This window comes from Berghia stephanieae, chromosome 2, assembly GCF_034508935.2.
Source record: "Berghia stephanieae isolate SIO BIC M18660-M18661 chromosome 2, UCSD_Bste_1.3, whole genome shotgun sequence".
Classification (NCBI taxonomy): Eukaryota; Metazoa; Mollusca; class Gastropoda; order Nudibranchia; family Aeolidiidae; genus Berghia; species Berghia stephanieae.
The window spans coordinates 9,914,030-9,926,474 of record NC_088361.1 but is presented as its reverse complement, the minus strand read 5'-3'; the positions used below and the strand labels follow the sequence as shown (position 1 = coordinate 9,926,474).

The 12,445-nt window shown below is 35.6% G+C and overlaps 2 protein-coding genes across 2 annotated transcripts in view; one reads left to right on the top strand and one right to left on the bottom strand.

The window, feature by feature from the left end:
• The window catches only part of LOC144964287 (uncharacterized), a 7,558-nt gene extending 5,847 nt beyond the window's left edge, over window positions 1-1,711 (bottom strand). The window contains exon 1 of the mRNA XM_078898374.1: window positions 1,567-1,711. Within this exon, the coding sequence (XP_078754500.1) occupies window positions 1,567-1,611 (45 nt within the window). The 5' untranslated portion in view covers window positions 1,612-1,711. The remainder of the gene's footprint in view (window positions 1-1,566) is intronic.
• A 322-nt stretch (window positions 1,712-2,033) lies between these two features.
• Window positions 2,034-12,445, top strand: part of LOC144964285 (U3 small nucleolar RNA-associated protein 15 homolog) — a 115,058-nt gene continuing 104,646 nt past the window's right edge. The window contains 2 exon segments of the mRNA XM_078898371.1: window positions 2,034-2,174; window positions 12,140-12,232. Coding sequence (XP_078754497.1) covers window positions 2,082-2,174; window positions 12,140-12,232 — 186 coding nt within the window. The 5' untranslated portion in view covers window positions 2,034-2,081.

Genomic DNA, 12,445 nt, shown 5'->3' with positions numbered 1-12,445 from the left:
AAGTTACAAAATTAAAAAGAACAACAAACAAAATACGCCCCCCCCCCCCCCACACACAGAAAAGACCAAACAAACAAAATACGCCCCCCCCCCCCCCACACAGAAAAGACCAAACAAACAAAATACGCCCCCCCCCCCCACACAGAAAAGACCAAACAAACAAAATACGCCCCCCCCCCCCCACACACAAGAAAAGACCAAACAAACAAAATACGCCCCCCCCCCCCCACACAGAAAAGACCAAACAAACAAAATACGCCCCCCCCCCCCCACACACACAGAAAAGACCAAACAAACAAAATACGCCCCCCCCCCCACACAGAAAAGACCAAACAAACAAAATACGCCCCCCCCCCCCCACACACACACAGAAAAGACCAAACAAACAAAATACGCCCCCCCCCCCCCCACAGAAAAGACCAAACAAACAAAATACGCCCCCCCCCCCCCACACACACACAGAAAAGACCAAACAAACAAAATACGCCCCCCCCCCCCCCCCACACACACACAGAAAAGACCAAACAAACAAAATACGCCCCCCCCCCCCCCCCACACACACACAGAAAAGACCAAACAAACAAAATACGCCCCCCCCCCCACACACACACACACACACAGAAAAGACCAAACAAACAAATTAATTAACTCACTCAATCCTAGAGTTTTTGTTTTTTTTTTGTTTTTTTTTTGCTACTTTTCAAAATTGGAAAAAAAAAATGTATTAAAAATGAGCATGTACATATATAGATAGTTTTATTTAACTACCATCATTACCACGTAAAAATTAAAAACATTAGCTTTGATACAACGCCTATAATATGTCTCATAAAAATGTAATAAATAGGCATGGGGTAAAAGTAACCCGGGTAAACTACGGATATAGTCGGTGTTAGGGTTGAATGAGTTAAACAAAACAAAAAAACAAACAATACAAATTATAATTATCGTTACCACCGGCTAACAAAATTTAGAAAATCAATAAACAATATGCATACATAAATACACACGTAGAAATCTGGGAATGAGGCAAGACAGATCAATAATCGAATCAATAATAATAATAATAATAATAATAATAATAATAATAATAATAATAATAATAATAATAATAATAATAATAATAATAATAATAATTTTAAAATAAGATACAGAGTAGATCTATTTATTCTCTATACACGACAAAACAAATTCCTCAATTTGACAATTTTATCTTTAAAAAATACAAAATTGCAACAAACAAAATGCAAATGAAAAATGAAAGTAACTGTCCTCAAAAGAACGAAAAAACCCATAACAAAACAAAAACAAAACACAAGTGATCGTCAATTATAACAACAAAACACTTATAAGGATAAAAAAATAAAACAATAATTAGGGAATAAAAATACAAGAAATTTATATAAAACACACAAACATAAACAAAGCAAAACAAATTTATCATGTCATTAATAGTAACACGCGACTATACAATACAAAATAGAGGAAGAGAAAACAAAATAATAAACACTCCAAATAAAAACCTAAAGAAGTTTGAAAATATCTATCTAATATTCGAGAACTCACCAGTTTCATGTCCGAACCATTAACCGTAACTGTCGTTTGATCCATCCTGATTCTAATCCGACCAACTACTGTGCGTCTTTTTACACAATAGAGGCGGTGCTTACGGCGGTCCGCGACTCCAGTGGATTTCGCTGCACTCCTTATCAAATAATGCCATCCTGTCGAGAGGCCCCACGATTCGAGGAAATTAATTTATGCATAGTGACGTAGTACGTCACTGGAAAATCTTTCCAATCCGCGTGCAGGGTACTTGACCTATTTAGGAGGGGGCGAGCACCATATCGTTTTCCCATGCAATAAGAGTGAATGATATTGTTTGATTAAAAATGATATGAAATATAAACTAATTCGAGTAAATAATTGTACTAAGAGTATCATACATTCTGAATAACAAGTAAAAGATATGTAAAGGTCAAATGAAATTATTAATTTGACTGCCGAATTTTTAATTATACGAAACTGCGGTCTCAGAAAGAAGCACTTCACCGGAAACAAAATACATTCGCAAAACAAACATGGCGACCTCCTTCAAGAAAACAAATATAATAAGTGGACGTGCATTGTCCGAAAAAACAAATCCAGATGAGAAATACTGGAACAATTTTCAGGTAAATTTAAGTGAATAATATATAAATCATAAGAATACGTCTTTTGATTGAAATCCGATACTGATGCTTTGCTGATGTATGAAATTCAAGCCTGTTTTTTATGAAGCAAGGCGATGCACGTTTTCATTATTTTATTTTCCTATTTTCGATTTCAATTTCTGTTCTTGTCGAAAAACCAGAATTAAATATGAATTTAAGATTATAGTTTCATCACTCAGGAAAGAGTGTTTGGGACCAAGGATTGTGGCCTGTATCAAAATCGGTGAAAGCGGTTTATGGCATGACTCAAAATTCAATCTCAAACAATCCTGTTCACTGATTCACTGTTACTGTTACTGTTACTGTACTGTTTGTCTGCCTTTTTTTTGCCTTTGCTATTGCTCCTGCCACTGCCATTAATTTTTCGAAGTGACTATTTCTCCGAATGGGTTCCGTTCTCAAGATTTTTGTGTGTGGTTATTTGCGAGAGTGTCTGTGTGAATGGTGAATGTGTATGCATTGTTTAAGTTTAAGGTTTTCTTTTCCAGGACTGAGACTGAGACTGAGACTAGACTTCTACTTCTATCTTGAGTTTGTGCCTGTACTATTTGCTATCCTGTCTTTCAACCTCTGTTCCAGTCTTGAGAGTTTGATAGCACAACTTTTTGATCAAATTTGTCTTTGTCAACAATATGCCTAAAACACGCTAGCTTGACGATTCGTTAGAATTCCCTGTCCACTCTGAGTATTTACTTTTGCATCGACCTCGCGTCCATAACCCATCAGCTACTGGAGGCTAGTCGACCATTCGGAGAAAAAGAGTTCAAGTTTATGATCCTGAGCGTTCGGAGAAATAGAGCCGGCCTTACTTTTCTTACTGCTTACTTTTATTTCTATTTTCGGGAGGCCTTCCACACGTTCCTCGAACTAAGGGAATCAACACAGACCCAAGTATTCCTGTAACTAACCGTAAAAGAAAACAAATACCCTTGGACCTTTACGACTGCTACTACGACCTATACTAGGTACTTTGGTTAAAAAATCAAATTGGATTGGGCTCAATGAAACCTATATCATTTTAAAGTGCTTTTCAACACGATTCTAATGATACCAAAATTGTGAAAATCAGATAAGCAAAATAAAAGTTATGTTAGTTTAAAGGCTGAAAAATGGTCTTCTATTTGCCTTTGTTATTTACTGACGGAGTTTGTGACCTGAAAATTGTTGCATTTCCGGTAGTAACCACCATTCGGATTTCAAAACTGGTCTAAAATGGCCGCTAAGATTTGAGTAAGGCTTTTGCTGGAACGAATTTCAAATAAATGTGCCACCATGAAATTTTGATTTACCAAGTTCTAATCTTTTAATTATCCAAAGTTAAATTATACCCTATTTTATCCATAATCAAAAGTTATACTAAATTATCATTGATTTTAAAATAAACTACACCAAACGATAGAGTAATTTCTCCTGAAGAAAACAAGACATCAATCATTAAAATCCATCCATAAACAAAAAATCTATGGAACTTTTTCTGAGACCCATCACTCACAGGGATGCCACTTTTCCGGTTTTAGCCGGAAATCCATTTTTTTTTACCACCAGCCGGTTTTAATCCGGAACCTCCGGTTTTTGTCCGTCGTCACTATTTTTAAAAAAATAATTTTTTTTTAAAGAAGAAGAAAAAAAATCGCGATCGAGATTTGAGCCGGAACTTTTTCGCCAGGTGAATAATTTGGGCTGTCACCGCCAGTCGAATATTTGGGCACCTAAATGGTAGTTTATCTCCGCCCATCCCCATCCCTCCTTAAAAAAAATTTTTTTGGGATAAATAAACAGTGATTTTTAGAATTTCTCAGGAATTTTCCGCTGAATTTGCCGTGTCAAACATTTCCCTCAAAACCACAAAATCACCACGATGTCTTATGTCATATTTTGACACCTGTGCAATAGTCTCGTGAAATTTAGTGACGGTCCCGTTTTTATGACGTCGGGCCAGATGTCACAATTGACACAGACGACCAGTGGTGTTCTTTGATTAGCTAGTTGATGGTTGAAGGGGAAGGGGAGGGACCATGGCGTACTAAAAGAGTAGGGCTATGGGAGGGACACATATCTCTCTCTCTCTCTCTCTCTCTGTCTCTCTCTCTCTCTCTCTCTCTCTCTCTCTCTCTCTCTCTCTCTCTCTCTCTTTATTTCTTTATCAACCATCCATTAAATCATCTGGTTATACAGAGATAATACAATAGCCTAGAATAAAGCAATGGTGATTGGCTTAGTTTATTCTTCTTTTTTTTTACCTTTTGACTATGGCTTTAAATTTGTGAGATTCTTGGGTTGTATTTATAAGTATAAGCTGAATAACCACTAGGTTTCGGTAAAAAATAAAAGCTATTGTAGCCTGCTTTATAAAGTAAAAATCAAAACAAAACAACACTTTCTGGCCTTTTATTTGAATAACATTGTAGGCCTTTAACATGTGGAAAGGACAATTCATTAAATGTTACCTTATTTTATCAATTTGAAAACTATTAACTCTCCTTTCTTTTGTGTGTTATTTGCTCTCTATTGCATTAATAAGTACTGAAACAATATTCCAAATTTGATATTTTTCAAATCCCTACAAAGCCCTTGACGTTGATTTGTATCTCGTCCGCTCAAGTTTTCAGGCTTTTTTTAATTTGCCTGGTGGCATCCCTGATCACTCAAAAGTCCAAAAAATCGGGTACCTACCTATACCTAACTAACCGTAACACTAATATTGATATGAAAAAGAAAAAGACAACCAAACAACAAACCCTCAATGCACCTGAAGCAACGACAATGGCAGCGGAGACGGAGAGCCAAAACTATGGCTATATTAATATTAGTATTAGGAAATTTTAACTTTTACCAATCAATCAAAATTTGTTCTACACAGCTGTTTTGAAAATACTGCTCCTAAAAAATGGCAAGTTGAATAAATAGACATCTGACACAAGATCCACGGTTAAAATAACAATATACTACATCGGGGAATGTGCAGAAAGTCTCCCTTATTTTCTTTTTTGATTTTGATAGCTCTACTTTGGTATAAAATTGAAAACGGTTTGATCTCAATGAAACCTATATAAAGCGCTTTTCAACATGATTCTAATGATACCATCTTTTTGAGAATAAGATAATAGATTATAAGAAGAAAAGTTAGCTGTAAAATGTACTCCTCTTTGCCTTTGTTATTAACTAACCGATTTTGTGATAGAGCTGTGAAGACTCCGGATTTATTCACCGGTTACTCAGATGCAAGTAGTGGATCGCAGGAGTTGGCAACTTGCTCACTGGATCGTCTTAATCGGCCAGAATTATTTCAGTAAATGGAACAAGATTTGCGAATATTTTTATATTTGAAGGGAACAATAATAATCCAAAAGTTTCCAATATCTTCGTTATTATTTGGTTAAAACACCATGAAAGAGTCTTGGCTCTATAAATCAAACATTAAGATAACATGAACAACATTTTCGTCTTGATGAAATAACAACTAATGCCAATCTGACATAAATTGAGGTGATTAGATAAGGCTGCTTTTAGTAGCCGGCAACCAGACCCGATGTGTGAGTACTACTTGGTGTTTGAATACTATAGACCCGGTGTCGTGCTTGAATATTATAAACCTAGTGTTTGTTGTTGACTGATGTTAAAATTATGGTAAAAGTTACGTTTGGTTGCAAAATTATTCCGACTCTCCTCAAGAAAATAAATTGTCTGCTGGAATGCTTGCTCTGAAAAAATTATAGGAAAATTAATTTTATGATTTAAATAATTTTTTTTTCCTCTTACAATTGTGTTCAGTATTAATGAATACAGAGTAGCTGCTGGTTACTTACTATAATAATCATTCAGGAATTCAGCACCTGATATCTCGCAGGAAAACTCTATTTTGTGACTTGAAACTGTTGTATTTCCGGTAATGACCACCCTTTGGATTTCAAAACTGGCCAACAATGGCAGCTGGCATTTGAGTCAGGATTTTCCTGGGATGAGATTAGTGCATGAGGGATAAAACATTGGCCTGAATTAATTTTTGATATGAAGTTAAGATGTTAAATTACTTGAGCGAACAAGAATTTTGATTTGGTAATTTCTGATTATTTAATTATCCAAATCTAAATTTATTAAAACATTGGCCTGAATTAATTTTTGATATGAAGTTAAGATGTTAAATTACTTGAGCGAACAATAATTTTGATTTGGTAATTTCTGATTATTTAATTATCTAAATCTAAATTTATACCATATTTTATCCATTGTCAAAAGGGGTACTCTGGGTGGGGATCCTGACCTCCCATAGCGGGCAGGGAGGTACATACTGTGTCTTCTATCCCCTTATATCTTATCCAACAAGCTTTCTGTCTTTGTCTTGGAATGAGATTACTTGGTTTTTTCCGGGCCCTCGTCGGAGTCCTGGCTGAGAGGGAAACAGTCAAATGCATAGTTATTGTTTTGGGAGATGATATTTTTTTCCTTGTAAATCATCTCTCTGTTATGTATTATTATATTGGTTATTTTTAATGTATAATGTAAGCATTTGAGTGTATTCCTCTTTGTTGGATTTTGTGCTTGTGTCCGGATGAGACATAGGTGATCTCAAACTAAGTACATTGGTGGTATGCTCTTGGAATCTACATCTGATCCCTATTTGTTCCCATTCCCCTTTGTCTTACTTTCTCTTGGGTGCTTTAATTGTAATTCTAGAACTTTTTACTATCCCATTTTCTTCCTTTTTACTGGCGCTGATATAACCTAAATGTGTTGCAAGCGCCGTAAAACCCTTAAAAACAAAAACAAACAAAAAGGGTACTAAATTGACTTTTATTCTACCATAAATGACACCAAACGGTAGGGTAATTCCTCTGAAGAAAATGGGACATGAATCAAATTAAAATTATCGATAAACAAAAAAAAAACTATAAAATTTTTGCTGAGACCCATCACTTATAAGTCATTAAAGTCCGGTCACTACCACTGGGCTGTTTTCTCAGCTCAGTGCTGGTGTGCCAGGTGGACGTTTACCAAAGTACCTAATTTTGACCTTGATTATTGATGTCAACATTTATGTCCCTGGAACTGACATCTTCGCTTGGTACAACGTTAAGGGTACTGTTTTTATCTTGCTTTGTTTAGCTACATACCACGGCCAAATGTTTTTAGCCACTTTCAGGAAAAAATGGCAGCTGAATTAATGAAAAAATGTTACTCAACATTGAAATACCACTTGAAAAGTCACATATTTAAATATGTCTGTTAGGAGCCAAATTGAATTAAATATTAGAAAATGAAACTAATACATAATATAATGATATCTAATGAATAGAATTCAGAGGAGATCTGTATTGAAAGAAGAGAAAAAAATGAGGAAAGATATTTTATGGTTGGTTGGCTTAAAACCGTTACACGTTCTGTCCTGGACACACATTTAAAAATGTAATTGGTTCAGATCATATGGCATGGAATTTAAACTTTTTAAAATGGCAGTGTTAATTGCTATGGACCATGGCAGTAGTTAAATCGTCAACTACCTTGGAGCAGTGGTAAAAAATTTGCGTCCCACGTCAACTGATGCAGAGCCTTTGTAATTTGACCAAGCTCAACTAAGCCATCGTTATATATTCATTACCATTGATTGTCACAAAATGATTTTGTATAAACTGCTCTACTTGAGTGATGCAGGAACCTATTACTTTTTACTCGTCACTGTAAACTAACATTTTCTTTTTAACTTTTGCAATTCATTAGCAATTTATAATAATAATAATAATAAATGGCATTTATATAGCGCTTTACCCCGTTGTCACAGGCTCTAAGCGCTTTACAGTGATATAAAACAAAACATATTACAGTGAGACAAGTGTGAAGGAAACGTGATACGAATTCAATTTAACAACAACAAAATATGAAAATAATATTGCAACATTATGACGTAAAAAGATAAAACTTTAAGCGAGATTTGAACGTTGTCAACGAATCCGAGCATCTCACGTGTGACGGGAGAGAGTTCCAAAAATGGGGGGCCGAAAATTGAAAAGACTGTTCACCTATTTTACGCAATGGCTTAGGTTTGACAAGGATTGATTGGTCATTGCTTGACCTCAAGTTTCTATTGGGGACATATATGTTTAGAAGGTCTTTAATATAGGAGGGACTGTTCGTGCTCAGGGATTTGTAGACAACAGTACAAATCTTATAGGCAACTCTTTTTTCAACAGGAAGCCAATGTAACTCACGGAGAAGAAGAGTTGCTGACGGGTATTTTTTGTTATTGCGTACAATGAGCCTGGCTGCGTTATTTTGAGCAACCTGAAGTTTGCTAATTTTGTCTTTAGTTAAATTCGCCCAAAGGGAGTTACAATAGTCCAATTTAGATAAAACCAAGGAATTAATTAAAAGTTCTGTTATATGCTTCGGTATTAAATTACGAATTTTGCTTATTTTTTTCATTTCTATGTACATAGATTGTATGGTGTTATTCACGTGGCTTGTCATGGAAAGATCTTTATCAATGATGACGCCAAGGTTTTTTGCTTTATTTGAAAATTCTATTGTGCTATTTCCGAGAGTAATTAGTGATTTATTTGCCTGTTTAAGGATACTCGGTCTTCCACACATTAAAATCTCAGTTTTACTATCATTTAATTTTAACTTATTGTGGTACATCCAAGATTTAATCTCATTAAAACAGCTCGTAATTCGTTGTATTAAGAACTGTAAATTACTAAGGGGTGCTGAATCATATATTTGCGTATCATCTGCATAAAAATGATAACTCAGATTGAATCTGGATATCACACTAGAAAGGGGCTGCATATATACAGTAAAAAGGACAGGGCCAAGAACAGAGCCTTGTGGCACTCCAAAATTTAGTAATACTTGTTCTGACTGAACACCATTCACCACGACAGTCTGCCATCGATCCTGTAAATATGATGTAAACCATTTAAGGGCAATTCCTTTTATGCCGAACGTATTTTCTAGTCTTCTTAACAAAATGTCATGGTCAATGGTGTCAAAGGCAGCTGAAAGATCTAAAAGGCATAATACATTGATATTGTTAGCATCAGCATTACATAACAAGTCATTAAAGATTTTAAGAAGCGCCGTTTCAGTACTGTGTTGATGTTTGTAGGCTGACTGAAAGGGTTGTTCCAAACTGTTGTTCTTAAGATGAGATGTTAATTGTGTAAGAACTACCTTCTCCAAAAGTTTTGACAAAAAAGGTAAATTTGATACAGGACGATAATTGTTTAATATATTGTGGTCCAGTGATGGTTTCTTCAGAAGTGGTTTGACGAGGGCACTTTTAAAGCACGATGGAACTTCGCCAGTCAGTATGGATGTATTTATGATTGATGTAATGGATGGTAATAATGTATCGATGGAGCTGGCCAAAAGCTGTGCTGGTAGGGGATCAAGGTCGCAGGATTTAATGGGGGCTTTTTTTATCAACTCGTTTATGAAACTAGGTGAAACTGGTTGGAACTTGTCTAAAGGGGTACCACAGAATGTATTTGTATCTATAAATGGTTCATGCCGATCTAGTTCTGAACGAATGTTATGGATTTTGTCTTTAAAAAAGTTGACAAATGTGTCTGGCAAGTCTCTTTGATTGGTTGTAGATGGTAATGAAGTGCATCTTTCACGTCCAAGTAGATCATTGCAGATGTTAAATAATTGTTTACAAGATTTAGAAGTTTCAAATTTTGAAAGAAAATACGTGGTCTTTGCCTTTTTTATTGTTGTCTTCCAGGCACGAAATGCGCTCTTGAATATTTCACGGTGAATCATGAGGCCTGATGTTTTCAGCAGTCTTTCTGCTCTCCGACACTTCGTTTTAGCTTCTTTAACGTCCGACGTATACCACGGAGCATACTTGCGGTTGGTGACGGTCCTTGTTTGGAATGGCGCATGTTTGTCAAGCGTTTCAATGAGACAACTATTCCACTGGTCTGGAGAAATAATTGAATTTTTAGTAAGTTTTGTTTCTAAATCGCCTCTGAAATTGTCCAAATTAATGCCTTTAATGTTTCTGGTTGATGTGGTGGTGGTTTCTTGGCATGGTTTTGAAACGTCAAGATTGAAAGAAATGAGGGAGTGGTCCGAAAAGGGGAGATAATCGACGGTGGCGTTGGTTTTTTGGAACTCTGAATTTTCTACAATTACCCAATCTAAAATATGACCAGCAGAGTGGGTTGGCGTTGTTACGATCTGGCACATGTTGTTCTCTGATAATGACTCGTGCAATTTGGCGGTGTCTGTGACGTTGTCGAAGTGAAAATTAAAGTCGCCGAGTATAATTGAATGGCCAGGACGCGTGTGTTGCAAAGTTAGCATCTCGTTGATTTCCTTCCTAACATCAGGTAATTTTATTTTGTTTTTCTTGTTTGCTGGCGGTCGGTAGATGCAGTTGAAGTTGTATCTTGTATTCTGGAGGGATAATCTAAGATCAATGGCCTCCATTGTTTTGCAGCGCATTTCGATGATTTCCACATGTTTACATAATTTTGTTTTATAAAATACGCCAATGCCACCCCCTCGCTGATCTTTCCTTGGATACGATCTAAATTGGTACCCAGGGGGTGTCATAGCTTTTTCAACTGGGTCGTCTCCAGACTGTGAAAGCCATGTCTCTACTATAAATAGAATATCGATGTTCTTCTCCGTTAATAAATCGTTTAATTCTTCGGTTTTGTTACGGCAGGACTTTGCATTCAGAAGACCAATAACAATGTTATTGTTGTCGTTTGTGAAACTGTTTGTGGTTGGTACAGTTACAAGTGTTGGTGGTGGACCGCGGTTTGTGTGGGGGCGGGGTGGACGACGAGTTGTTACCATTGAGATGTTATGTTGTTTCCGTTTGCCTCCCCGAGGCCTGTACTTATTAATATTATTGTAAAAAATCGGATTACTTGAGCTAAAAATCGCAGCTGGAATGTGACGTTGTTTACGTTTACCGCCTCGAGGCCTGTTGTAAAAATCAGATGTTGAATAAAAGTGTTCACAATTATTAAAATAATGATGGTGGTAAATCACGGCTAAAAATAAGGTGAACAATGTTCGTAAGAGTGCGGCGGCCATTAAGTGACTGTGTAAAAATCTTTTAAAACTTACAGTTTCCATGATAAAATACAGAATTATACAGTAGTCCTTTCTTAAGAATTGATAAAAACTATACAATAAGAAACAGTATGTTTTAACGAGTCCAACGAAGTAAAAATGTCCAGGTATCAATATGTAGAAATCACAAAACAATTAAAATACACCAGAGCACACAACGACACGTCTTGCCTGTTAGGCGTGTTTACAATTTATGAAGTTTTGAAATTTAATAGAAGAAAAGCATCTCTTAATTTAAACTTTATATAAAGCTAGGGATCGTAAAATTTTTATTTTATTTATAAATTCACATGTTATGAGGAATGGAAAAAAGATATATTTTTGTCATTTATGAATTTCAAGACACACACATTTCAACATACATGTTGTGATCATTTCATTATTTGGTATTTTTTCATGTTTCTCAGTTTTTTTATAAATTCTTGTATTGTTTTAGTTTTTATCAATTCTAATGGGAACTCATGCCATAAAAACGAACGATGGAGGGAAAGAAAGAGTATAGGCAGATGTCTGTGTTGATGTTTGAATGATAATTTGTTTATGTCCTCTTGTTAGTCAGTTTCTTTCGCGATGATGTTGCATTTGTACAGGCCATGCAAATGCAAATATATGGAAATGTTTATAAACCCGGTAAAATAATGTAAGATTTTAGATTGATGTGTTGTTTTTATATAACAATATATAAAAACCAACAAAATACAAACTCCAATGCATTAAAATTATTTCCAGAGATGGGCAATATATTCTGGGTGATGTGTACCTGATTTTGTAATTGGAACATAGCTTGTTTTAACCAGCTTTTTAATACTTTTGTTTTTTGTTTCTCTCCTCCGTAGAACACAACAGTCGTCAAGGGGTTTGGGGCAATCAATCACATTGAGTTCTGTCCCCAAGAGCCATATAATTTTTCAGTCTGTAATTCTATGAAGGTAAGTGTCCTCCTTTGTTATAGAATTTAAGATTACCAGTAAGCAATATAATAAGATGAAAGTAAAATAGTGCTGTCTTAGCTGTGAAATAAGAAAAGGGATTGATTCACTCTTTTTTTTTTTTTTTTAAGGAGAGCAGACAGCAATGGTTAATATGAGAGATGTAAACATTTGTTCAGTATTAGTTTTCGGGTTCCAATTGCTTAGTTGGTA